Source organism: Melanotaenia boesemani, chromosome 1 (assembly GCF_017639745.1).
Source record: "Melanotaenia boesemani isolate fMelBoe1 chromosome 1, fMelBoe1.pri, whole genome shotgun sequence".
Taxonomy (NCBI): domain Eukaryota; kingdom Metazoa; phylum Chordata; class Actinopteri; order Atheriniformes; family Melanotaeniidae; genus Melanotaenia; species Melanotaenia boesemani.
The window spans coordinates 20,210,892-20,236,713 of NC_055682.1; the positions used below are offsets into that span (position 1 = coordinate 20,210,892).

The 25,822-nt window shown below is 38.1% G+C and overlaps 2 protein-coding genes across 3 annotated transcripts in view; one reads left to right on the forward strand and one right to left on the reverse strand.

Annotated features, from left to right (window-relative positions):
- The first annotated feature begins 493 nt into the window (after positions 1-493).
- swap70a (switching B cell complex subunit SWAP70a) lies at positions 494-12,655 on the forward strand. Its single transcript, XM_042003130.1, has 12 exons — positions 494-640; positions 2,176-2,316; positions 4,773-4,946; positions 6,095-6,319; positions 7,305-7,451; positions 7,635-7,743; positions 7,844-8,025; positions 8,903-9,010; positions 9,432-9,598; positions 10,780-10,978; positions 11,644-11,740; positions 12,073-12,655. Exons 1-12 carry the CDS (start codon positions 545-547, stop codon positions 12,189-12,191), a joined length of 1,764 nt encoding a protein of 587 aa, XP_041859064.1. The 5' UTR covers positions 494-544; the 3' UTR covers positions 12,192-12,655.
- Positions 12,656-19,869: 7,214 nt separating this feature from the next.
- sbf2 (SET binding factor 2) overlaps positions 19,870-25,822 on the reverse strand; it is a 94,019-nt gene continuing 88,066 nt past the window's right edge. For both annotated transcript variants that reach the window (XM_041985174.1, XM_041985163.1), the window contains 6 exons: positions 24,149-24,373; positions 23,943-24,050; positions 23,613-23,803; positions 22,662-22,749; positions 22,447-22,578; positions 19,870-21,177 (listed from right to left, as the gene is read on the reverse strand). In XM_041985174.1, the coding sequence (XP_041841108.1) occupies positions 21,079-21,177; positions 22,447-22,578; positions 22,662-22,749; positions 23,613-23,803; positions 23,943-24,050; positions 24,149-24,373 (843 nt within the window). In that variant the 3' untranslated portion in view covers positions 19,870-21,078. The remainder of the gene's footprint in view (positions 21,178-22,446; positions 22,579-22,661; positions 22,750-23,612; positions 23,804-23,942; positions 24,051-24,148; positions 24,374-25,822) is intronic.

Sequence of the window (25,822 nt, forward strand, 5' to 3'; positions counted from 1 at the left end):
AATGGAATTCAGTTTGTGTCAGGACATTTTGCAGAAGAATGTCAGACACAATTTGGGGTCTAAAGCTCAGTAAAGAATCTTTATGAAGTATCAATGCAACAAGAAACTGATGTAGGACGGTACTACTATCAGTGTCCAACAAGTTACGGAATTTTAAAGTGTTTTAGTACTTTTTAAAGGCTAAACTGTAAGTGTTCTCTCAAGAAAAAATGTTTACTGACAGTTTTGTGACTGATAATGCTAAGATCACGTTTTCATGGGTAACCAATTAAAAAATCCTGGTTATTCTGACAGGAATTTCCATACAAATGTAACGTGTACATGTTGGTTTTAAATCTAATCACAGATCATCTTAGCGGGAAAATTGAGTTATTGAAAACAAAACGAACAAAGATTGTAGACTACATGCTTCATTTATAGGGAAAACTACCAAACGTCGTCACGTGATCCCAGCATCACTTCTCCTTCTGCGCCTCCTTTTCTCTGAAGAGCGTTCAGCTTCATCACAGAGTCGGTCAGAAAGACATACCGCATCTGGGACAAAATGTGGCTTCGAGAGGAGCTTTTAAAAGCTATCTGGCACGCATTTACAGCCTTGGACCTGGATCACCGTGGAAAAGTTCCCAAATCTCAGTTAAAGGTGCGTTTACGTTCAGTTAATTTCCCCTTTAAATGTCCATATACGTCTGTCTGCGCGCTTAACGTAACTTTATATCCTTCGTCTAGTCTTTCTATTTAACTGTTTCAGTCTTAGTAAACATAAATAAATAAAGCAGATATACTGCTGTTAATTTTGGAAAAAAAAATCATGATTGATCGCTTTTAATCATATCTACACAAGATATGTGAAGAATTAATTAGTTTATGGCTTAATAAAAAAACAGTCATATTATCCAAAAACGGATATATCACCGCTCTTAAACAACATGACAAACCTTTACAACTTTCACGTCCATGTGTCCAATCTGATAAAAACACAGTCTAACTTTAGGCTTGTTAATCACACACGGTTTCTTGACTTTTTATGTGGATCAGGAAAACTCCAAGAGTTTTCTGTTTTCTCATATTTATAAAAGTATACAAAGTTTTCAAACTCATTCAGATGTCTAAGTATTCTGTTGTGCTTATAGCTCTTCTTATATTGATTTATATTTGAACAAAAAAGACTGGAGTTTTTTTTAATTTTTCTTTTTTTACATGTGACATAATTTTGTGTCAGAATGTATATGCAGGAGCACGATTCTTTTAATGCACAGAAGATGTTTGGAACCATCAACAACCTTCCTAGTCAACCTAACAAAGTAATCATGGATGAAGAACATTGGTCAGGCAGGTAACCAGAAGACAAATGTCTGAATTAAACCCAGAAGTCCTCAAAGAACATGAAAGAACGCTTCAGATGGACAACTTTCTTTGCTGCACCACTCTGGCTTCAAAGTTAAGGCCATTCTTCATTAAATCTAACCAAAACAAAGCCCGAACTGGATCCCGTCTCTGAGAGTCATCTTGTTAATATTATTCTTCCGATCAAACACAGTGATGGCAGGTCTACACAAATTCAGAAAAAAAAGCAAAACAAAACATTTCAACAAGACAACAACCTGAGACACACCTCGGAAAACATAGAAGTGTCTCTGTGAAAGCCCTGGGCTAATCCAGACCTAAATCCAGGACCGATTCCCTGAATCAACCTCAAAATGGACAGATAGACACCCTCCTTGCAGGCTAGATGACCTTTGACATTTCTACAAAAAATGATGCTAGAAACGAAAAGAATAAGAGCTTGTAGGATCATAAAAAATAGAACTGGGTCTGACATTGCTCCAACGGTACTAAAAAAAAAAAAGAATACTATGGGGTGTGGATAGTTGTTGTTGTAAGATGAGGTAAGAGCCACATTATTTAAATAACGCTGACATGATTTTCTTTTAATATAACTGAAAGTAACCATGTGGTGTAAACTTCAGAGAAAGCTCATTGAAGTATTACTTGGCTAGCAATACTTGGAGATATCAGGCATGTCTTAAAGTTCAGGAACTTGAACTGAACTCCACCTTAAACTAGCCTTTATATTACTGTATTATGTTGTTTAACAGGAGAATGCACCTCATGTTGTCTTCAGGTGATATACAGTATTCATGTTTATGGTTTAATTCACTAATTATGAATGTTTAGGTGCTGTCCTACAACCTGTGCACAGTGATGAGGATCCCTCATGACCCCGTAGCCTTTGAGAGGCACTTCAAAGATGATGATAAGGGGCCTCTGTCCAACGAGGGCTACATGCCGTATGTCAACAGGTTTATTCTTGACAAGGTGAGGACCAACACTTTTGTGGCTAATTATTCCTTTCTATACTCATTCATTACTTTTAGTGCACATATCCAAAACGGCAGAAACTAAATTTTTTTTTTTTTTTATAAAACAGTCAAAACAGTTTTGGAAACAAATTGAGATAAAAAAAATTCTCCAGCGTTTCAAAAAAAGTGACAGTATAGTTGTTATATGTAGATGTGAAGTTTACTGTCTTGAAATGTGAGTAATGATACAAAATAATGAGTCTGAAATTTTTATTTACTATCAAGTAAACCATGTTTATTATAAATGAATTAGTGTGATTGTGAAAGGGAGGTATTCCTCCTTTTTGTTTTTTAATTTGATGTGATTTGATTAAAGAAGCCAACGTTGAACATTAACTTTTCATAAATTCAATCAGAAAATATGAACTAGACTTGATTAAACAATAAAACTTGTTCTTTGATGGTGATATTTTTTTCTGTGATCAATAAGCTGTGTTGGATATAATTATATTTTAAAACACTTGTAATTTCAGTTATAGAATTTTAGTATACAAAAATATATATACAAGAATATCCTCAATAATTCTAATGAGCACCAGCTGGGAGTTTAACATGAATTCCAAGTTGAAATCGGGTAATGTTTGATATGACAGCCTAAGAACTTCGTCCTCTTTCCACCAACGTCATTTAGATCGGGACTAATTCCTTCATGCCTCCATATCCATTTCTCAAGGTTTTTATTAGCGTGTAAATTTGAAGGGGGCAAATTTTCCCAGAACAAATGTTACTACATCATTAATATATTAACATGTCATCAGAAACCAAAAAAAGTTGTATTTATTATAAAAATCATTTCATTTCTTGTATTAAATATTACAAAGAATAAATGGATTGACTTCTGTTTAAAGAAGCCTCTGGGACATTATGATGGTAATAAGACATTGGGCATATGATCGATTCATTGGCTGGTCAAAAGTTGGCAAAACAGCTTCATTTACAAGTTATTTGAACTATTACTTATATTTGAGAATAAAAGGAGGATATAGTTATATGCATAGTGATGGTTCAAAAGACGGTTCATAAAAAGTAACTGTCAGTAAAGTGTGTGATCGCCTACAGACTTACTCTGTGCCACAAATATTTTCTGTTAACTGACAATGCTTTGTTCGTTGGTTTTGAGTGACTGAGGCACTTGTATGTAAATATCATGGTTGAAGCTTGTATTTAGTTTTCTAGTCCCCCCCCCCCCGCGCGCAATTTATGAAACAGTCAGTGTCATTTGAACTTAACTTCCTGGGTGATTTAAACTTTGTGCAGACCTTTATTTAACTGATACGCTAGTTTTTGCACTTTACTGGATGTTATTAAAGGATGAAAGCATGTACATTTGTAAATGTGGATTAAATGTGGTATAAATGTAAACTTTCTGTAAATTATGGTAAAAGAAAAATTCCACAGCAACTATTTTGATTATCTTTTCACCAATGATCAAAGCCCGTTTTTAACCCTTTGTAGGAACACAAACATGCACACAGGGGAAAAATACTCCGTTAATAAAAACCGCAATGTAAAGGCAACACAGGGATTTAAAAAGTTATTTATTTATTTATATAAATGGGTTCAACCCTTTGATTGTGATTACACCCGAAGTGTTTCAATGCCACAGCTGTGTGTGTATTTAAGTGTGTGTCGAGAAGTCTGAACTCCACCTTTAGTGAAACCTCAAAAACAGATAACAGACCAGAAAAAGCAGCATGAACAGAAATGATAAAAGCTGCTGCTCATTTATCTTTGGCTCTTGATATCATATTGGCACAAATTAGTGACAAACTTTAGCTCACACTGAGGCAATTTATAAAAGAAGAATAATTATCTAAGTCAATAACCTACAACTGCAACAGGCCTGAAGATGAAAGCCTGACCAGCCATTCAGCAGTTCTCATTGTTCGAGTCCAAACTGTTAAGTACCAAAACTCCTAGTTATACTGAGAAACAGGAATTAAAAACTTTACTAGCAAGAAAACGGTTAAAATTAGAAAATGAACACATTCCTTCTCTCAGCTGAACCCTGTTTGAGTCATATTAAGATGAGTAATCATTTTGGAGAGGAAATGGTTACAATTCATAAGCTATAACGAGAATAATAAAGGAAATATTTTCTGTTATTCATGCAAGAATAGTCAAATGAATTCTATTTAAATGTGCTGTGTAGCGCATCTGTTTAAGCCGAGCTGCCTGCGTTTCACTTTTTTGTTCTTGGAGGCTGTTTTCTTGCCTTTCTCATGTGGGCTCTGACTTGAATAAAAATGAGGCCTTTAATGACACCGTGTTTGCACCCCACATCCTTAAGACTGGAGGTTTTGAAAGGAGACAAACACCAAACCCCTGCTTAGCATTTGTAAACACACTGCTCACTGGTGTTGCTGACCAGCTTGACTTTGACTCTGACTGAATGCTGTATTTCATTCACAGGTGCAAGAGGATTTTGATGTAGTTGAGTTCTACAGGGTGTGCTGGACTCTGTGTTACAAGGCGAATATACACACTCACCGTCTGCTCATCTCAGATAATGATGCTTTCAAAGTATGGGGCATTTTCAACTTTCTTTCAGAAGACAAATACCCTCTAGTCATCGTCATTGAAGAGGTGAGAGAAACTCTTGCAGCTGCATCATGGGAATTCCTTTCCCCCGTAGTAAGCCATCAATAAACAGAGCAAAAGGAGAACAGATACTGCTGCAGAACCTCTTATCTGCTCCAACTTTGACTCTTGACATCTTATTAACGCACATTTTGGTGGTAAACTTCAGCACACACTGAAGCAGTTTATAAAAGAAGAATATAAATCTAAATCTGCTCTTAACGTTGAAATAACCAGAATTTCTGTTTATTTATAAAATGTGGTTTTATCTTCATCAGTGTGTGACTGAACTAACACCACACAGTTATTTTTCTATATGTTTTAACACAGTGAGTGAATGCTTGCAGTAAAGGTTGGGAAAGCAATTTAATTCCTAAATATAGAATCTCATAGAAGAACATTTTTTAACAGAAACATCCTTTAATAGATGTTTCCAGAATAGCTTATAAAAGATTCAGTGCACCAATATTTACACACACATTGATCGATCAGCTTTAGCTGTTTTATGTTTCATGGTTCTTCCTTTTCCTATGGAGCTATTTCCAGACCAGTGCATGGCTTAGTTGTTATTACTATCTTCTTTACTTGTTTCCTAACATTCAGTATTTTCTTCTTTTTTTTTAAATAATGGACAAAGACTGGCCTTTGGCAGGTGGCCGCCAGCTTGTGATGCCACAATATGACATTAAATGAGTCATTTTACTGCCATCATAAACTCTGGTTCATATTTTACTTTTTTTTCTCGTTTACAATAAAGCTTGAAACTTTAAAAACTCCAGCGCCTAAAGGGTTAACACTTTTATAAAGGCGTTTATAGCATTTTCCAGCCTTGTGTGTCTTTATGAAGCTGCTTGTGTTCTTGTAAAAGCTGCTGTGGTTAAAGCATTCATATGCTTATATCCAACACCTGACTTCCAACGGCTTTTGGAGAGGTATTTAGTTCAGAAGTTCACTTGTTTTCAGCCTGCAGTGTGAGTAATTACACGCTACAAAATATGTATTAATATGTAATTAGTTTGGCCTGAATTTTGTTTATAAATCTGACAGAAATCCAAATCACACCACATCAGTGAGTAAGAAGGAAACAAACATGGGCCATATCACCTCAACCTTAGTTTTATCCCTAAATGAAAGCCTTTCTCTTCACCCATAAGGTCGAGTACATCTTGCGAAAGCTGATGGAGGCCATGGGGATTGGATGGAGTGAAGAGAAATTTGCAGATTACAAGCTACAGATGAACACAAAGAGCTGCCTGACCACCTGGGAGCTGATTGAACTGGTGGGGTTAAATTACTTCAGCCATGGCGTGGACCGAAAGACTCTGTCCATGGGCATCAACGAGGTCTTCACTGAACTCATACTGGATGTCCTCAAGCAGGTTAGATGGGATGTCAGTCTCATGCACTGTGTTTGTCATGTTTCCCCCTGAAACTTTAACACTCTAAGTTTGATTTTACAATCTCGCTGCCATTATCTAGAGCAGGGGTGGCCAACTCCAGCCTTAGAGAGCAACTGTCCAGGTTTTAGATGTTTCCCAGCTCTATTCTATTCTACTATTCTACTGTCATTTGGCAGAAGCTTTTCTCCAAAGGAACTTACAACTGAGAGTAAGAACAACACAAGCAAGAATTACAAACAGGATGGGACGTCATAATTAAGTGGTGGTCAGACTGCTGTGAGTCCACTTGGACCCAGGTGCTGTCATGTAGTGCTAGAGGCAGGGCTTTTTTTCATCTCCAATAATCCATTGTTTAATTACAAACACACCTTATTCAAATGAAATAGATCTAACAGTTCATCGAGTTGTGCACAGCGACTCATTCATCTAAATCAGGTACGTTGAACCAGGGAAACATCTCTAACTTGCAGGACAACGTCTCTCCAGGACCAGAGTTGGCCACTCCTGATGAACAAGTTCAAATGACTTAAAACACATACAGCTTTCTCTCTGAAAGGACATTTTTTTAAATATAAAAGAGTGTAATATTAGCATTAGCATTGAACGTTGTAGTATTGCAGTATTGAACAGAGTGCTTTACAGTTTTGATCAATGTAATAATGTACTATTTATGGTTCATTTGTCGGAGAAATGACTGTAATCCTACTGGACAGTTTTATCTTCCAAAGATTATTTAATAGGAGACACATACTCAGACGTTTTAGTATTGTGTAAACATAATCATATCCATGCAACACCCTAATCTATAAAAATGTTTCTTAGCATTTACTACATCAGCAGTTTGTAATCTGTAACACACACATGTTTTAGAAAATTAATAAACTGTTGCATCATTAATGACAAAGACACACATTATGGCACAGCGTTGAAATAACTTTGGTTACCTTCATATTGTGTTTTGAAGGGTTACATGATAAAGAAGGGCCACAGGAGGAAGAACTGGACCGAGCGATGGTTTGTCCTTCGACCCACCTCGCTGTCATACTATGTCAGTGAGGATCTCATGGAGAAGAAGGGAGACATTACTCTGGACCAAAGCTGCTGTGTTGAGGTAAAACAATGCAATGCATCCAAATATAAAACTGAGTCTGGACAAACTTTACGAGTCATGCAAAGCTGTAATAACTGAACCATTGGAAGTCTTTGTGCATTGCAATATCTTAACGTTAAAGCTGAAATTTACTGAAGGATGTTGTTGAGGAGCATTTTTCTGAGATGTTTTTCTTTCCTGTAGTCTTTGCTTGATAAGGACGGGAAGAAATGTCTTTTTATCATCAAGTGCACCGATAAAAGCTTTGAGATCAGTGCACCAGACAAAAAGAAGAAGCAGGAATGGATTCAAGGTGCTGATTTGTCATTCTCCACAGCACTCTATCTTCCACATCTTTATGAGTCTCATATGAATGTCAGTAAGTGATCCTGTCTTGCTCTGCTTTGTGGCAGCCATTCAGACGTGCATCCAGCTGCTGAGGTTGGGACTGTTGTCTCCTCACCGTGAGGCCCGGCTGCGGCGCCGCGAGCTTCGCCAGAGGCAGCAGGTGGAGGAGGAGGACCTAGCAGAAAGGATGAAGAAGCTCCAGGCAGCCAATGAGAACAAACAGAGACAGCTGGAGGAGATGAGGATGGTCTGTGCTGAACCCCACCCTTCTAAAAACTGAAACCATTTTTTACAGCTCAAATCTCAGCCTAATTTGATAGATTATGTAATGTAAAAAACCACAAGTTTCATATGAGACGCAGCTAAATAAAACAAATTATAATAATTTTCTAATTATTTTAACACCATTTTTCAGTTCAGAATAGCAAAAAAAAAATATAAACAGAGGCAAAAAAAAAAGACTAGAACGTCTCATCTGGTTGGTTAGCATCTTGTGTATAAAAACAGCATTTCAGAGAATAATGAAAGTTAATATAATCAGTGTTAATTTACTAAGAATTGTGCGATTTCATGACCACATTGTTGATTTTGTAAAGATCTTTGGACACCTCAGTTCCAGTTGATAGGAAAGTGTGTGTGTGACATTTTGGAAACACCACCTCAGTGAAACTCAGATAACTGTACAAGAGGCGTTCACATTTGTGTATTTAGACTTAATGTGGTTTAGTGACACTTAATTCAGGATAAACACCCACAGTGAAAAGGGGAAGCAAAACTTTTTATGCAAACAACAGTACATATCTGTCAGATATCTATCAGGAACACCTGCAACTGCTGCAAGCCGAGGTACTCAAAGTCACTTCTTAGAGTGTAAGCAGATTGTTTTCACTTCTCTTTAACCCTGCCAGGTGGCTTCTATCTAATCTATACTTCAGCTACTAGTTATCTGGAAACCCCTATGACATTTATGCATTCTTGAATCCTTTACCACTGCTTAAAAACCCTAAAAATACTCTTTGACCAAACCCACATTTCTCCACAAAGCCTCGTTTGTCTAGATTGTGGCTTCCATTCAAGTGAATCAGCTCTGCAGTAGCAGCTCTTTTCTCTTTTCTCCTTCACAGAAAATGGAAGAGGCTGCAGCCAAAGCAACACTTGAGGAGCTCAGGAGGAATAAGGCTCAGTTAGACCTGCAGGATCGCTACAGACTGGACCTGGAGAGAGAAAAAATGGTAACTTTAGTGCCCTGTCTCCCTCCCTCCTGCTGCTTTGATCTTATGGTGATACATTGTTTTGTCACATATATTCCAAAGGAAAACACAGCCTTTTAAATTCTTAGCCTCTGTAGTTAAAGTTACTGTCATGAGTCTGTGAACTGCTCTGGAAAGAAGAGATAAACAAGCAATCATAAATCCCATGATGCTGAATCACTTTCAGTGTGAGAGTGAGATGAGCTGATGTGACCACACAAAGTAATGCCTTTGTGGGATATATGAAATCTTCAAGTTAGGTTCCTTCATTTTACCATAAGTATAAGACAGAAGGAAACTCCAATAAATATGTCATTAATAGAGTGACAAACATTGATTTACAGTCGATTTGTACAAGCCAAGTCAAATGAATGCATGACACAAAGCATGTTGCCTCCGTCAGGTGCGACAGCAGATGGAGGAGCAGGTGGCTCAGAAGTCCAGCGAGCTGGAGCAGTACCTGCAGCGCGTCCAAGAGCTCGAGGACATGTACCACCGCCTGGAAGAAGCCTTAGAGGATGAAAGGCAGGCCAAGCAGGACGAAGAGGCCATGCGAAAGCTGCAGGCCAGGTCTCAGAAACACATACACATTTACACAGGACAGTGTGTAGATAAACACAGGCCTCTGTTTGACATAACGAAAACCAAATGAACAGAGCTGCTGTCTTTTTCAAGCTAATATTAAGCTAATTAGCTTGTTGACACTGTTAGAAAGCAAATAATCATCTTATTTTTGTGACAATGTTCTATAGGATGACCATTAAATGTGTGGATGAGCAGAACCAGATGCAGCTGTTAAACTGATATATTTTCACTACTGTCAGAAGGAAACTAGATCCATAAAAAACGATGTTAAAATGGTTAAAAGTGAATGTAAAAAATCTCAAGTCTTAAGAGTAGATATAGGCAGCTCAGTTAAAGAAATGAGACAAAAATATTAAACTAATTTATTTAAACTTACATATCTGTGAGTGACAGAAGATGAGTGAACCTCAATGTTCTTTATCTGGTGTGACCCCTTTTTGCAACAATGAACAGCAGCTAAACAAATTAGCTGCACATCATTTTGGAGGAATGTAAGCCCATTTCTCCAAGATCCCCAGATCTGCTTATGCAACATTTATTTTGGATTCGATCCCAGACTTGGACTTGACCATTCAAAAACATCCAATTTGGCCATTCCTGGCCGGAGCAACTTGTCAATATCTGTCTGCATGACCTAGTTTCTCGTAAGATTCAGATCATAGATTATCATATATTTTCCTTTAATATTCTCTAGTTTCATTCAGAATTTATTGTTCCATTAATGTGACTAATTGCTTAGAAACTACCCTGGGTTCCTTCGTAAGGTCACATTTTGCTTTTCACCTGGCTCAGGGGCTTCTTGAGTAGCAACAGAATTTCCTTTTTTATTTTTTTAAGTTTGTGTAACTGGGACTTGGTGGAGTACAGACCTTTTTGAGATGTATTTTTTAACCATTTTCCAACATGATGAGAACCAACAGTCCTCTTTCTGAGTGTTTTAGAAATCAGCTTTGTTCATGTCTTGATTCACTAATTCTTTGACAAATACATATAATGTAGTTTCTTACTCTATCCTAATCTATTTTTGGGGGTGACGTAAATACAGAAATATAGAAAATTGAAAACGTTTTCAAACACCAGGCTGCACACCGGACTGTCTACACTACCCTCTGTGTTGATGAGGAGCGAAGCCATGTTAAGCTTGGTTGCTGTGATCTCCCTGACAGGCTGCTGGCGGAGGAGGCAGCAAAGAGGGCAGAGCTGGAGCAGATCCACCTGCAGCAGCAGAGGGCGCTGTCTCAGACCCAGGCAGAGAAGCAGGAGCTGATGGAGGACCAGCTGGCCAAAGAGAGAGACCTGCAGGTGGCCATGCAGCAGCTGGAGAGGCTGGAGAAGGAGCGGCAGGGAGCACGGGAGCAGTATGAGGTCAGGAAACTGGACTAAATCTTTGGTTTTGAATCACACTTCAAGACAACTGGAATTTTCCCTTTCCATTTAGACAATGAACTTGTTGTAAAGTTTGTCCTCACATGACCCAGACCAAATCAGTGTCTTAGCTTAACTGTTCCACATATTTTGCTCTGGAAACAATGTTAATGCACACTGACATGATTGGTCAGGACCAGTCAGACTATAAACCAGTAGGATTCTGGTACCATCTTGCTCCTTATCTTCAGTTCTTGCATGTTAATATACAGATATCTGTTTAAGGAGTTTAGGTTTATTCTGTACAAATATGGTGTAACATGGTGAACTAGAAGGATCTGCACACTCTTTAAATAATTAATACTGTTAAAAAAAACTGGAGCTGCCTCTAATTTGTAAAAAATATTTTGCTCCCATGCAGCCAGACGGCTGGTCTATGTTGCTGGTAAAAAGTCAGTCATAGTCAGACTGAAACAGTTACATAGACACATTGTTAGGAAACCAAACACTTCTACACTATGTTATATGACATTTCTAACAACTGATTTCCTCTAAGTTCTACACACTGAAAAAAAACAATTAATACAGAAAAAACTTTCATTTATCCTAAAATCCACCAGACTTTTATCTTCACAAGTATGACTCTGTTTCCTCCGCATGTTCAGGTGGTGTCGAGGAAGCTCGAGCGAGCAGCTAACAAGACTAAGACATGGAAAGACAAGGTGGCCAATCATGAGGGGCTGGTGCGGCTCATCCAGCCAGGTGGGAGGAATGATACCAGCATGTAACTGTACAGTCATGAAACTACAGATATTTGTAGGCACATTTATGATCATAAAAATCAAGAGTGTGTTTCTGTAAAGTTCTAAAACTGGACTTTTATTGTAAACAGATGACGCAAAGTTCCACTCACAACCATAGTCCGTTTCATTTAACAGTTAAAATGAATCCTGTGGTTGGTAACTGGAGGTCAGAAGAGGAAGGGAAACCAGCAAACGCTCCTCTTTTTTCACATTAGTTTCAGTGGAACTGATTTGTTTGTAATTATGTCTGGTTAAAAACTTACATCTCCTCCCCATGGCCTCCTTTTTTAGGTCATAAAGGACCTCAGAGGATCACTAACTGGGGTCCGGCGTCGTTCACCGATATAGAGCTGGAGATGAGGAAGAAGTCATGGCAGGACAGTAAGAACCAGGGAGCTCCGACTCAGTGAAAGTGGGATCTGGAAGACTCAGTCTGGGTCCAGAGTCTCCCACTGGTTCACTTGTCATGGATTAAAATCATAAGTGAGCAGCTAGTTATCAGTTTGGATACTTATTGATATAATAAAACATTAGATAATAAATACCATGTACTAAGTAGTGAATGTGCAGTGAATTCAGATATATAATATTTTTGGTCAGATAAAAACATTTTCATTCATTTTTTAAAATTTCATTTAATACATTTTTCCACCATTAGTACTTCTCATTGCATTAAATGTTTGAAGAACTACTTTACATTTTTAAATTGTTGTGTTTTACTCAAAGTTATTATAACACAAATAACTACTGTTTGTTTAGTGCTTATGAGGGTTAAAGCATTTTCTATACCATATCAGTTTTATTTGCTTAAATTAAGTCAATTATAAAAGCTATAATAAACATGATTGAAAGTAAAACTTCCTTTATCATCAAAGTGTGTTTGGCTCTTTTTTATTTTATAGTTTAGAGAGAAACTTTTTACTACTTGTCCTTCAATTAGAAGGTTGCTAGTTTGATTTTATGCATGCTGCAGAATCCTTTGGCAAGATACTGAACCTCACAATATCACCAATGTGATTTAAGTTTCTTTAAATAAAAGGATACTTATGAAAAGAAAATTTAGCAATATTCTAAATGACAATGATGTAATATTTTATTTGTCCACCAAGTGTCAGTGTATGAACAGGACCCTCTAAGTAGGAGTGATGCGCAGCTTCCCAGACCCTGGAAGGATTGTAGAGGATGCTTGGATTGTTTCTGAGAGGACAATAACACCACACAGGCAACCTTAGAGTCAAGTAAAGATTAGTTTTGGTGGTTTTAGTAGAAGCCTAGCAATGCGGTTTGGAGTGTTTATCTATCTATCTATCTATCTATCTATCTATCTATCTATCTATCTATCTATCTATCTATCTATCTATCTATCTATCTATCTATCTATCTATCTATCTATCTATCTATCTGAATCTATAGTGCTGGGGAACAATTCATGATTAGTTGCAGTTCATGCATTAATTGCATTTACATGCAAAATGTCCTTTTCCTTTGAAAGAAGGCCTACTGCTATATGAAGAAAATGCAGTAAAGTTTGGTTTACAAACACTAAACAAATAAACAGATTTAGCAGCAGTTTTTTCTTTAAACAGCAACAGTTAAAATATTTCTTAATATACACAAAATCAAATATTTATGACAAAAAAGTATGAAAATTTCAGGATTTACTGACTAAAAGGTAAAATGTCAGCAGGATGAATTTACAGCTGTGAAGCTGCTTCCTTTTAAACACAGAAGGAACAATATGTGATGAATATCAGCATCAGGTGAACAGACAGAAAGCAGGATTAGAATCTCTCAGCTTCTAGATGGTGAGGAGAGAGAAATATTCACAATATGCACAATAACTTCCATCCATGAACCTCCAGTGCTTCATTATCTAAATTATTTGCCTATAAATTGTCTAACTCTGCATTCTTAGCTTGATTGTTTTGCTCAATCTCTTGTAGCTGCACCCTCCGTTACCGGGAGTTAAGGGGTTAACATCCGGTTTTATGGTGTAATGTCAGGTCTGTAAATGCAACTATAAAAATGTGTGGTATCCACAAAAAGTCCGGAATCTCAGCTAACAGCTCAGTAAAACTATTTCCATGACCAGCAAACACAGTTTAGATAACAAAAGACCCAGTACACAAAGTTCGACACATCTCATAGACTCCAAAGCTGTAGGTTTCATCTGGTTATGACCAAGATTTACTGAACCAGAGGCAAAAGAAGGCCCAATTTATGCTTCACATTTGTAAAACATAGTCATAAAATGTCTTACTTTTGCTATCTTGCCTCAAAACCGATATCCACCAAGACAAAACTGCATTTAAGTAAAACAAACAAACAAACAAACAAAAAAAAAACAAACAGAACAAAACAAAACAAAAAACCTACCATTCTCATTGTCTTATGGGAGCAGTTTCCCGTCCAAAAATCACAATTTTCTGCACATTTTCTTCTTTATCTTCTTTTCTAAGTGCCAGACAGAAAATGTCTCTTCATTTTAATAAACCTGCTCTCTCCTGATTACATCAGATGCACTGCTGCAGCTGGACAAGACATGGAGGAAGAGCCATGGACTGCAAGCCTCCGCCTGAGCACATGCCACACGCAGAGGCTTGCAAAATAAAATAAAACCCTGCGTTAACGTGCAATAAAGGAAAACACAAAATTAACGGCGTTAATAAATTAATGCAATAATAATGCCTTAACTTGTCAAAGCACAGATATTTTCAAGTTTCTCCAGAGATGGTCTGCTGGGTTCAGCTTCAGGCTGCCTACAACTCTCCCAGCATTTGTGGGGGTTTTTCTGAAATCACTCCTGTTATCTTGTCGGTAAGTTTTGAGTCATTTTGTTAAGATATAAACTGTGGCCACAGTTCTCTACAAAAACGGTCAGTCTATGCTTTACAGTTTTCTCTGTACATCTTTCCTCTGTCCCTGCTGGTCTCCCAGCACCTGTGATAGGAAGAATATCCTCACAGCATGATGTTGCCATCATATGAGGATTCTCAGTATCCGGTTTCTCCACACATTATTAGGATGAGAGGCCATATAGTTCAGTCTTTGTTGCATTGGGTCAGAGAGTTTTGCTTCTCATGGTCTGAGAGTTTGCAGACCACTAGGAGTTTTTGGTAAACTCTTAGCCAGTTATGTCTGCGGAATAGCTTCTGTCTGACCTCAATACCTTCAAAATAAAAGATGCTTCATTGGTGATCTTATGTACCATTCTCGCTTCTCCACATCCCCTCATAGCTGATTGTACAGCCAGATCAAACCCTGTGTGTTAGTGTAACAGGTAATACTAAACTGACTATTGGTAATTCTTGTATTTGTTTGCACTGTAATTTCTTGTTATGGCTCAGGAGGAAGAGCAGTTAATCTGAAGGTTGGTACTTCAATCCCAGGCTTCTCCAAATTACACACTGAAGTGTCCTAGGATAGATAGGACACTGAACTCCACATTGCCTCTGATGCATTCATTGGCATGTCAGTGTGTGGGCAATAGAGAAAAAAGCACTGAATATCCTTAAGACTACACAGGCCAAGAAGTGCTGTATTAATGGGTGACAACATATAAACACAGTCCATTTAACATTTCCCTCTGACAGCAGGTTTATGATTCAGCTCCTGCTTGTCCCTGACATAGATGGAGAGAGTATAGATTCAATTAGGTAGAGCTGAACTCCACATAAGTTGTAGAAACACATCAAGGACCTTTGATGAGTAGATTTTAGAGTGATGAATCAAAGGATGTGAATACTGTTGCTTATATTTCTATTTTTAAAAAAGCAAAAACAGTTTTTGCTCTGCCATTGCAGAGAACTAAGTGCAGACTGAAAACTGAAGAAAAGCGTTGGCTTCATTTCAAAATGAAGAAAGTCTGGATGGTTGATACTGCAAAAAAGGATGATGACCCAAACTGATACCAGTGCAGACATGGACCTGCTGAAAGTAGATCAGCCATGGCATTACTTCAATACCTTCCAATAACTTCAAAGTGAGACAAGTTTTCAGATTGGAGAACGTGAGCTAGTATTAGACAAGTGCCAGAAACTGTAATCAATATCAGAGAGAAGTTGTGCTGCAGGTCTGTAGCTGTTGTACAATATGACTTCATTGTTTCAGTAATCACAGAAGATGAATAACACTTGATTCATGAGAAAAACAGCAGTGAGGTCCAAGTGTCAAAACAGATCAGTTTCTACAACAAAAGGCCTGTGTTCTCACACGTACACCTCACCTTTGTATTCCCCACCCTTGTGTTTTAGTTACAGGAACAGTGTAACAGGGTGAAACTGTCAGCTGTGGACACTTGTTTGTGCCATGTCTGCCAGCATGCACAATGAGTGTCTTTACTCCAATGCAAAACCTTCTGTGATCTGTCCTTTGAAAGAGAGAGGCTGGAAGGAAAGTGAGAGTTCATGTTAAGTTCAGAGTTGACAGAGCAGGAGATGAGATAAGAACCTGCATTCAAACAACCTGAACCGACACTGTGCACATCTCTGTATACCAGCAGCCTCCTGATAAGATCCGATATAGAGACAGATCACCCAAATGTCTGAGCTAATGCTATAACCAGGGATGCAATTTACAGTGATAAAAAGATATTTTAGACCTCGTTCTTTGCATGATTTATAATGCAACAAAGTAGAATTTATAGTATGAAATGAAACAGAAAGCAAGCAAAAATAAAAAAGTCTGATATATTTTTCAATGCAGTGTTTTTCAGGAACTTTGACAGGGTGTATGACAAACACATTTGTTGCTCAAGTGTTTTTTCTTTAAGAGGTATTTATATCCCAGAATCTGAGAAAAATGTGGGACCTTTTTTTCACTCCAAAAGACTATTCTCAGAACGGGTAGTCTCTCATCTCCGTAGCTAAATTGCACAAGCCCTCCACATTCCAAGTATAAGAATATCTCTAGCTGTCTCACCCTTGCCCCATGTGTCCAAAAAGTATCCTAATGCCCATAACCAATTCATTTGATTCCTGTCTAAAACATCCTCATCCAAACTGGAACATTTTATGGGATAGTGTGGTAGTGAAAAAATGTCCTGCAGATGCCTGTTCTGACTTCTCACAGTGACCTCGCAGCTTCTCACATAGTTGAGTGGACTTGGGGTTCAGCTGCTGAGAGAAACTGTCGGTCACTTATGAGCAAAAAAACATTGGGGCTTTAGATAACTAGCTCAAACTGGTCTGAGGGAACCCACATTTCCTCCCCTTGAATTAATTGTGCTTTTCGGTTCGAGGATGTGTGGGTGGTGTCCGGATGAGCTCATTTGGACCTTGGTTGGTTCATGCATCGAGTGCATGTGCTGTTGGCAGCTGACATCACTCTGATTTCTGGGGTGGGATTTGATGATCTGTGCTGAGCCAGTCAGATCAGCGCTTGGTTGAATTTTGGAGCAGGTGCCCAGAGAGGGGCCCCCAGCAGCTTTGAATCACATCACTCACATGGCTGCACCCAGGAAATGAAAAGTTACATAGCTTACTGTAATTGCAGCCATGGGGTTACATGGATAATAGGGTTTAAAGGACCAATGTGAAATAAATCAGTATTGTGTGTCACTGGGGTATTTTGGGGGTCTGCAGAGAGGCCACTTAGCTTATTTTTCAAGTTGTTTCATTGGAATAAAGCATTGACCACAGCTGTGACTGTGCTCTGAGAGTTCAGGGTCCAAAACCAGCAGATACGTGCAATCTTGGATTTATAACCTGTTTTTGATTTGTCTTTTTATGTGAGAGCAGCACGCCTCCAGCCAACCAAGACTAATTACTGAACTCAGAGGAAACATGCAGCCAAGAAACACAAGATCACTATTGCAAAGAAATGCTTTTAAAATACTGCTGTGCTTTGGGATAATAAAAGCTTTCATCAGTAATTTGTTATCAGTAAATAAATCACTTGCAGAAGCAGTAATGTGCATAAACTCACATCATGGTTATGTAAAAGTAAGAAGATCTTTATTCTGTTCAAACATTTTTGCAGCAAATTTACATAAATGTGGTTTGATCCAGTCAGAGGAATGCAGCTATGTAAAATCAATAATTGCACAAAATGGCTGTTGAGAAACCAACACTTCTGTCTCTGAGGGAAATGATTCCTATCATGCCATTCCACAAAATCCTGCTGGATAACTTCCGCTCTATCCCTCTGTTCTGGGGGCCTAATCTCCTTACCCTCAGCGAATAGACTAAATATGAAGACTAAGGGCCAGAGGCTGTGCCCAGATGTTGGCTTGCTGCAGCTCTGCACCTGCTGCCAGTACAAGCCAGCTGCAAGACCGAACTGTGGGATAAACATCCACCATTTCCCTCCAAAGCTTTCAAAGGACTGCAGGAGACCTGCTCAGCTTTGCCAAAAAGACGCCGCAGCGCTGGCGCTGAGGTTCTCGCTCAGTCCTGTGTTTAACGCTGGCAAGCGAGACACCCATCATTACGACTTGTTGGCTCAGAGTAGAAAAAGCTGCAGCGGTGTCTGATTACCTTTCACTGGGAGAAAATCTTTCTTAAATATTAAATGTTCATAAAAGACTGGAAAAACATGGCAATTAGAAATGGTTCAAGTTTTCTTTCCTGTATCTTGTGACACTTTGAATGACAAGAGACTACTGTAATATAATCAGCTCTGTTAGGCTGTATTTTCAAACCCATATTAATGATGGCATGCATCTCCCACTGCTGGGTTTTAAAAAGCAATGTTGACAATATTCATCATATTACTGTAGACTGTTCACATTCTGCACTTCTTGTCAGCACCAAAGCCTGGGTAGAGGTAAGGATGATGGATTAAAAAGAGACTAAAAAGAGCGGAGTGGGATTCAGGCAGCATACAACATTGTGACAATGACAAAGCTGACAAATTACCAGTCCATGTACGTTCCAACCTTCATCTATATTCATGAGCTGTGGGTTGTGAATGGAAAGAATGAAATTGCAAATATAACATGGCATGGTTGTTTGAGTATTTCAAAAACTGCTGGAATACTCAGACCACCCATCACACACAACCATCTAGAGAGTTTAGAGAGTGTCAGTTTATATAGTGTTCAACAAGTAAAGAAGTAATTTTGAATAGATAAAAAACAACAAAACACAAAACGCAGTGTTCGCCTACTATTAGAAATTTGTGTGGAGTTCAAGGATGTGGTAAATGAGAACTTTGTTGTGGGAGTGGTACTGACAAGATTTGGGCCATTAGTTTCAGAAAAAGCTATTAAAGAGCATTTATCATGTGATATTCATCTTGTTGTTAAATGAATGAGAATCTAAATCAAATGGGTGTAATGAATATACCAGCAACAGTGAAAGCACAACTAGAATGACTTCTCTCACTGATGGTCATCCCACTGCGCTCAATGCATTGAATTGGTGGGAAAAACCTTTGAAGAGAATGTAGATGGTTTGTTTTACACCTGAAAAACAGGAGAAATAAATGTTTACTGATCCAACAGGTGTTTTCGCCAGCACAGTGTGTACATGACTCAAGAACAACTTAAAATGGCTAGTCTGTTCTTAAAGTAACACTTCATAACTTTAAATCTCTGTGCTTTTGAATTGTTTTAATGACAGTGTCCTGAAGCTTGAAGGACCACACTTCAAAACATTTTTTCCCCCCAGCCCGGGGCATCATGTGACAGCTGTGTTTTGCTTTTTGGCACTGCATCACACACCAGCAACTGGATATCAACACACTGACCATTATGTACATGCACTATAGCTTATTCAGCAAAGAAATGTAAGAAAACAATATTGGTGGAAGCGAGTAAAAGAGAGAAATAGCAAGAGATAAGACAAGAGTAAACATTGGACTGACTTTTACTGGATGGAGAGCTCAGAGAAGAGACAGGATGCAAGACAGATAACGAATTAGCCTACTGCGTCGAGCATAAATGGGCCTTAGATGATCTGAAGGGGACGCCTCAGTGAGAAATCATCACATACAAACCTAAAACAATCATTTTAATTAAAGAATGTAAAGCAACAAAATATGAAAACACCAAAGAAGATAAATAGAAGGCATGGTATGTTGTTTATAAATGCAGGACTTTTCATTTAATTTTACTAGTCATTGAAAACAACAAACAAGAGAAATGAACTCTTTCAAGTATATTTATTTTTAAAAATTTTGTGTCACCACAAAAACATGGTACAAAGATACAGTAACAAAAAAAAAAGTTGACATCTTTGAATTGATTGATGTGCTTTTTTTCTTTGCAATGAAGCGGTAAAGGCTGCACAAAGACGGAACAGATGAGACCAGGATCTGAAACCACATGTCCTACATGATATATTCTGTAAAAGCCCTTAAAATACACAGAGGCGGCCTGGACAATCTCAACAACAACAAAAAGTCTTCTTTTCACTTTCAGAACAATGTTTTACCACAAACAGGGAACAGGCCACTTGGGGGTTTTGCACCAGTAAGGACACATAAAAAGAACAAACACTACAGTCACATTAGACTTAAAGTTAGAAAATTATGCTCAAGTTCAGCACATACAGTATATAAAATGAAATTTCACAAAAGGTATTTACAGAAAAAAAAAACTTGACACCACACTTGCACTGTTACGATTTTAATAAAAAATAATAATTTACATTACATGAGACATGAGTTAAGCAGAAGTAAATAAACATTCAATAAAAATAGCAAAAACATCACGTATTTAAATAGAAAAATGTTTTGAACTCACTGTGCAAATTCTTTTTATTTAATCCGACATGAGGAAACATCAAATGTATATTTTAAATTAACGCTTTAAGCCTGGATGTCTGCATCTGTAAGAAAATCTACTTTTGATGAGGAGTGCATACTTTAGCGCAAAGTGCAAACAATCTGCTTTTTACGTTGTGCATTAAAATCTCTGAGTTTTGGCGGTTCATACGTTTCAGTGAGCAGCATTTCCTCATAGTAAAATATCTTATAGAAAATCTTTTACAAGCAATTTTTTTTTTAGATATTCTTTTTAAATCTTAAATTGAACCCACAGTTGCTAATGGCCAGTGATATTGCTTAGGTCTATTTACAGCTTAAGTAGGATATTTCCTTGGTAGTGCAGTCCCCTAAAACTTCAGCTTATCTTTACTTGAACCCTGTCGGAGCGAGCTGACAGCTGATGCCGTCTTCCACCTGCAGGGTGACGGTGACACCAGCAGCAGCTGCTAAGTAGCATATAGACAGGTGCAGAAACAGGCACTTTATTCACTGTGGTCCCAAAATGGAAGAAATCTGAAAGCTACATCGAGCTATTCAGCCAACTGACGCTGCCTCTGATGAGGGTAAAATATAGTTTAACCTTAGTGTTCAAGCATCAGAGATGCAGTTCTGGATCTTGTCCATCCACACCTGAGCACTGGGAGCATCTGATGCACAAAAGTTGTAAACTCGCTTGCTGGTTTTCAGCTACAGGGGCAACAGATAAAAGAGGTTAATGGTCACACAAAAGGAAAACATAAAATCAAGAAATAACGTAAAACAGTTCAATATGAAGTTCATGCAAACTTTTTTCCCCTCCAGAAATCATTTAAAGAAAAGTCTTTATATGCCTAACAATATAAAGAAATATGCCAAATAGAAGCCAACGTTGTCGTTGACATGGTGCATGAAGAGAGAACAACCAGATGATGTAATAAAGAAGCTCCTGCAAGTGGAGACGAGGTGAGGACATGAAGAAAAGTCTGTTAGAGCAGCTCAAACATCCACACAGATGTTACTCTTTCCTCAGTGGACATTTGAGTCAAATGCTACAAATATAAGATCGAGAAGTCTGTTTCTCCGTCACTTAAATCATTTGATTCATTTTTCTACCTCAACAAAGCATAAAAATCTTTTTGCCAAATTTCCAAACTTTACAAAATAAACTTTAAAATACTCAAACTGCAAAATGTTGCTGTATCTGCAAGTATTTTATGGCTTTAAGAGTTTAAGTTAAAAAAATCCTCCCAAGAATAAACTAATAATAACACTACTACTACTACTACTAATAATACTAATAATAATAAAAAAGGGTCACATCATGTCAGTGACTCAGAAATGGTTTGATTTATTAAAGTCTGGGAACAGATCAGTCAGATCCGTTCAACACTGACAAGCTGTACTTACCTGAATATAGAAACACAATATAAGATGTTTCATCTGTAAGGATTCACATAGTTTCTAAATATTATGAGCTTTTAACAGCAGAGCCACGCTTGCATCCTCACCAACTAATACGAGAGGATTAAAAAGTTTAATTATAGCATTTTTTTCATTTAAAAATAAAAATTTTAAATTAATCTATAAACTACTTGCAGATAAGACTATAACACTGAAAAAAGACTAATTATTTAAAAAATTAAAAAGTACCAATGTAGTTGAATATCGTACTGTAGGACAGCACAATTAAAAACCGAATAACTAACATGCTGATAAAAGAATAACTGAAATATATCTACAGTTAATAAAAGGTTTCCTTAAAAATGCCGCACCAGCTCTACAGTCATACCCTGATGAACACGGGCGGTGGAGAGGGTGGAGATCAAACCAGTGATCATTCATCGAATGACCACTTTACCCACTAAGTAACACTGTTCTCATGTCTGCTGATGAACAGATGCTTCATTTCCAAAATACATCTAGTGGACATTTAAGCAGTGATGCAGATGTGGGCTTTTGGTCACTGTGTGTACTCACATCAAAGAAAGCCTTCTCACTGATGTGTTTCGGGGCTCCAATAGTGGGTGCAGCGATCATCACAGACTCCACCTCGGCCAGATCGATGTGGCCTCTGCAGTTTGTGTCCTCTCCAGTGTCGTAGTACCTCAGCTGTGAAGACAAACTGTTAAATCGCTGTCTGTCCTTCGGCTCAGTGAAGAGCTTCTTAAAGATAAATAAGGAAACTCGCCCACCTGGTGTTTGGTAATGTCCAACACGAACCAGCGAGGTTTCCAGCCTTTCAGCAGCGCCCCACGTTTGTACAAGATTCCTTCGTAAGACCTGCAAAACAACAGGAGGGGATTACAGAACATTTGGATGTTTAGATGTTATTTCTACATAATCTGGGTTATAAATAAATTTCTGCATGAAGAATATTTGTAATTGTTTTTCTTTTTTTTGCATTATTCCTGCTTATGATCAAAGTTAAGCCAAGTCAAGTTGATCCCAATGTTTCCTTCTGAGAAGGCTGAGAGACGAACAGGTCAACAAAAAAATCCAGTGGCATGATTTTACATAAGTAAAGGACCACCTCCAGTCCCGTCTGTACATTGTGTTCTTGTTGTGTAAGAGTATAGTAATCATATCCAAACATTCTGACACAGCTCTAAAATTTCATAATTCATCTTCCTTACAGCTGCTTGCTGTTTGCTCAATTTATCAACAACAAGCTTTTCTTTTTATCTCCATAGCAAGTCACAATGATTTACAGGATCATGATTTCTGTATAGTTTAACATAAAGATACAGTTACACAGCTACATATAGTTAATTAATGTTTGGTTTCTGATTCACTCACATTATCTCTGTAAAGTTTTGTCTGTCAGGACTTCCTTTGAAATGTGAAAAATGAGGAGCACATGGAAAAAAGTTACACATAACTTCTAGAAAAGTAGATTTTAATAACTGCTCAAAAGAAAATATCCAGATATAAGCGCCAAGAGACTGTACTTTAACCTCGCTGTAATTGTAAAATTACACACCCGGAGTTTAACAGAGCACAAGCAATCCTCACAAACATGACACGCAGCATACCGTAGTGCTGAATCATCATCCAAATCTGGACTGGCCTCTCGGCAGCAGTTAGTAAGTGAATCAAATGTGGATTTCTTATTTGTTCCGGAGCTCATGAAGTTCACGACCCACCTGTTCTCCTCACTCTTGGGGGTAAACTGGTTGTAAAGTGTTGCAGCGCGGCGGTTGATCCCGTTGGCTGTGGTGGTGCCGTGGTCCTCGCCCAGGCCGCTGTCTGGCAGGTGCAGCATGGAGCGTCGCTGGAAGGCCTGTATGCTGGACGTGGGAATGAGGCCTGAGATGGACACAGACTGCTTATGGAGCTGCAAACACACAAAATAAAGCCAGCGTGAGAACAAACATGTACAAAAAAAAAAAGTTTGACATGACTGAACAAGAGTCAAAGTGTTTTGAGAGCTCTTGGTATTTTATTTAATGCAACATGTTTATTCTATCACGCACATTTCCTTCCTGCTTAAAGTCTTCCTGTATGCTCAGTCGGACTCTTTCCAGAGTTGCTTGCCATTTCTCCGGGGCCTGGTTCAGCTCACCCTCCAGCTTCTCGATGTCCTGTCAACAAAAAGGAACAAAGAGCCAAAACAGAAGAGAGACATGACACAAGGGCATAGAGAACACTTGGTAATAAATCTTTGATGACAAATTCTTACAGCGAGGAGTTTGGTGATGGCGTCCGGCTGGGCGTTGCTCACGCTGCTGTAACAAGGCCACACAATCATCCTCTTACTGTTGGCGATGGTGTCTGCCTCCTCCGAGCTACCTGACCTCACAGCCATCATCTTCCAGTCGTAGCATGGTCCGGTCGACAGAGTCTCATCTGTGAAGAAGTCCCATTTACTCAGGCAAGGAATGCTGATAGACGGCTTCAGGACCGCCTGCAAAACAGAAGCCATCAGGTTTACCTGCGATGATCAAATGCAAACATTTAATCTCAAGTGAAACACACTGTAGAGAAATGTGACTGGAAACATGAGCATCAGGAACTTTGAAGATGGAAATTAGTCTTAAGTTTGACTGTATTTCTTGAGTTCTACTCAGAAATGTTTTTACCTAAAGTGGAACAACACTGAATCTTAATGCAGCTGCAGAATAACGTTATAGTGATGCTCTTACCAGAGCGCATCATCTCTGCAACTGCCCAGTACTTTATTTTACTGTTTTTCTTCCAGTAAATTCCCTCGGATTGTGTTCTGGTCTCTCTTTTACACTTTTGATATCAGATCAAACTTCATGGTTTGAATTATAGGGGAGCTACGGGGAGTTGGGCCCCCTAGAAAAACTCACCTGAGACACTAACAACAGTAATTTTTCAGATTATTTTTGTTATTCTTCAAAAGGTTTCTGATACTTCATAAATGAAAAGAAATGCATTATTTGGTCAGTGTTGTGAGTTTATTAATTTTATCGATGTGATTAAAAGATCCATTTAAAACATTTTCCCTATGATTCAGATAATCCGTTTGTCAGCACTGTGGACGGCAGCATCGCTTCCTGTGTGCTATGAGCTGCCCGAGTGTTTTTTTTTTTTTGTGGTTTCTGAAATAACTTTCTGTTCCTGTCTGAGATGTTTCTGATTGTGTCAGCAGCATACAGTATTAGAATTTCTTACTGTCAGTAAACCTGATTTTGAGCAGGCTGCTGTGCACTAACATGCACATCTATATGACTTGGGAAGTTGTGGTGCAGGCCCAAATATAAATATACCCCTAAAAGCCCATGAATAACTAAAACCTTGTCAACCAAAAGATATGTTTTTGAAGAAACTCGAGTCTCTGGGACCCTCTGTATGTAATTGGCAGCAGTTTTAGTGCCTGAACACGGTTCTGGATGATAAGCTGAATTCTGACACAGAGGCAGATTTCATCAGAAAGAGATGAATTAGTGATTTCTCCTTTCAAGGAAACTGCAGTGTTTTAATGTAGACAGGATGAAGGTGTCTTTTTTTCTACTGTTACAAAATTAGTGCTCGTTTGCTTGTTTGAACATCTTCATTTTAAAAACTAAAACTGGAAAAAACTTTTTCAATAATAATAGAAAGAGAAGTTCATGTTAAAGATTAAAACTATTGTTTCTGATCCTCCTAATCCCTCACATGGTTAATTATAGTTCTATAGTGAAGTATATTGTTAAAGTGCAGTATAGTCAAATATCAAATACTTGTTTCCTCCTATATTGAGGTTTAAAAGTCACAGATTTACCTTAAAAATGACTTACGAGTTTATTCAGTGATGTAACAAAAAAAACAGATTACATGTAAAACAGAAGAAGAAGAAGAAGGAAAAAAAAGAAATATTCCATAATAATTAAATGACCTAGTTCAAATC

Coding starts and splice junctions, on each gene's coding strand:
- swap70a (XM_042003130.1), top strand. CDS start 545: ATGTGGCTTCGAGAGGAGCTTTTAAAAGCTATCTGGCACGCATTTACA. Junction 2,317..4,772: donor ACAGGTTTATTCTTGACAAG/GTGAGGACCAAC, acceptor TTTCATTCACAG/GTGCAAGAGGATTTTGATGT. Junction 9,011..9,431: donor ACCTGGAGAGAGAAAAAATG/GTAACTTTAGTG, acceptor TGCCTCCGTCAG/GTGCGACAGCAGATGGAGGA.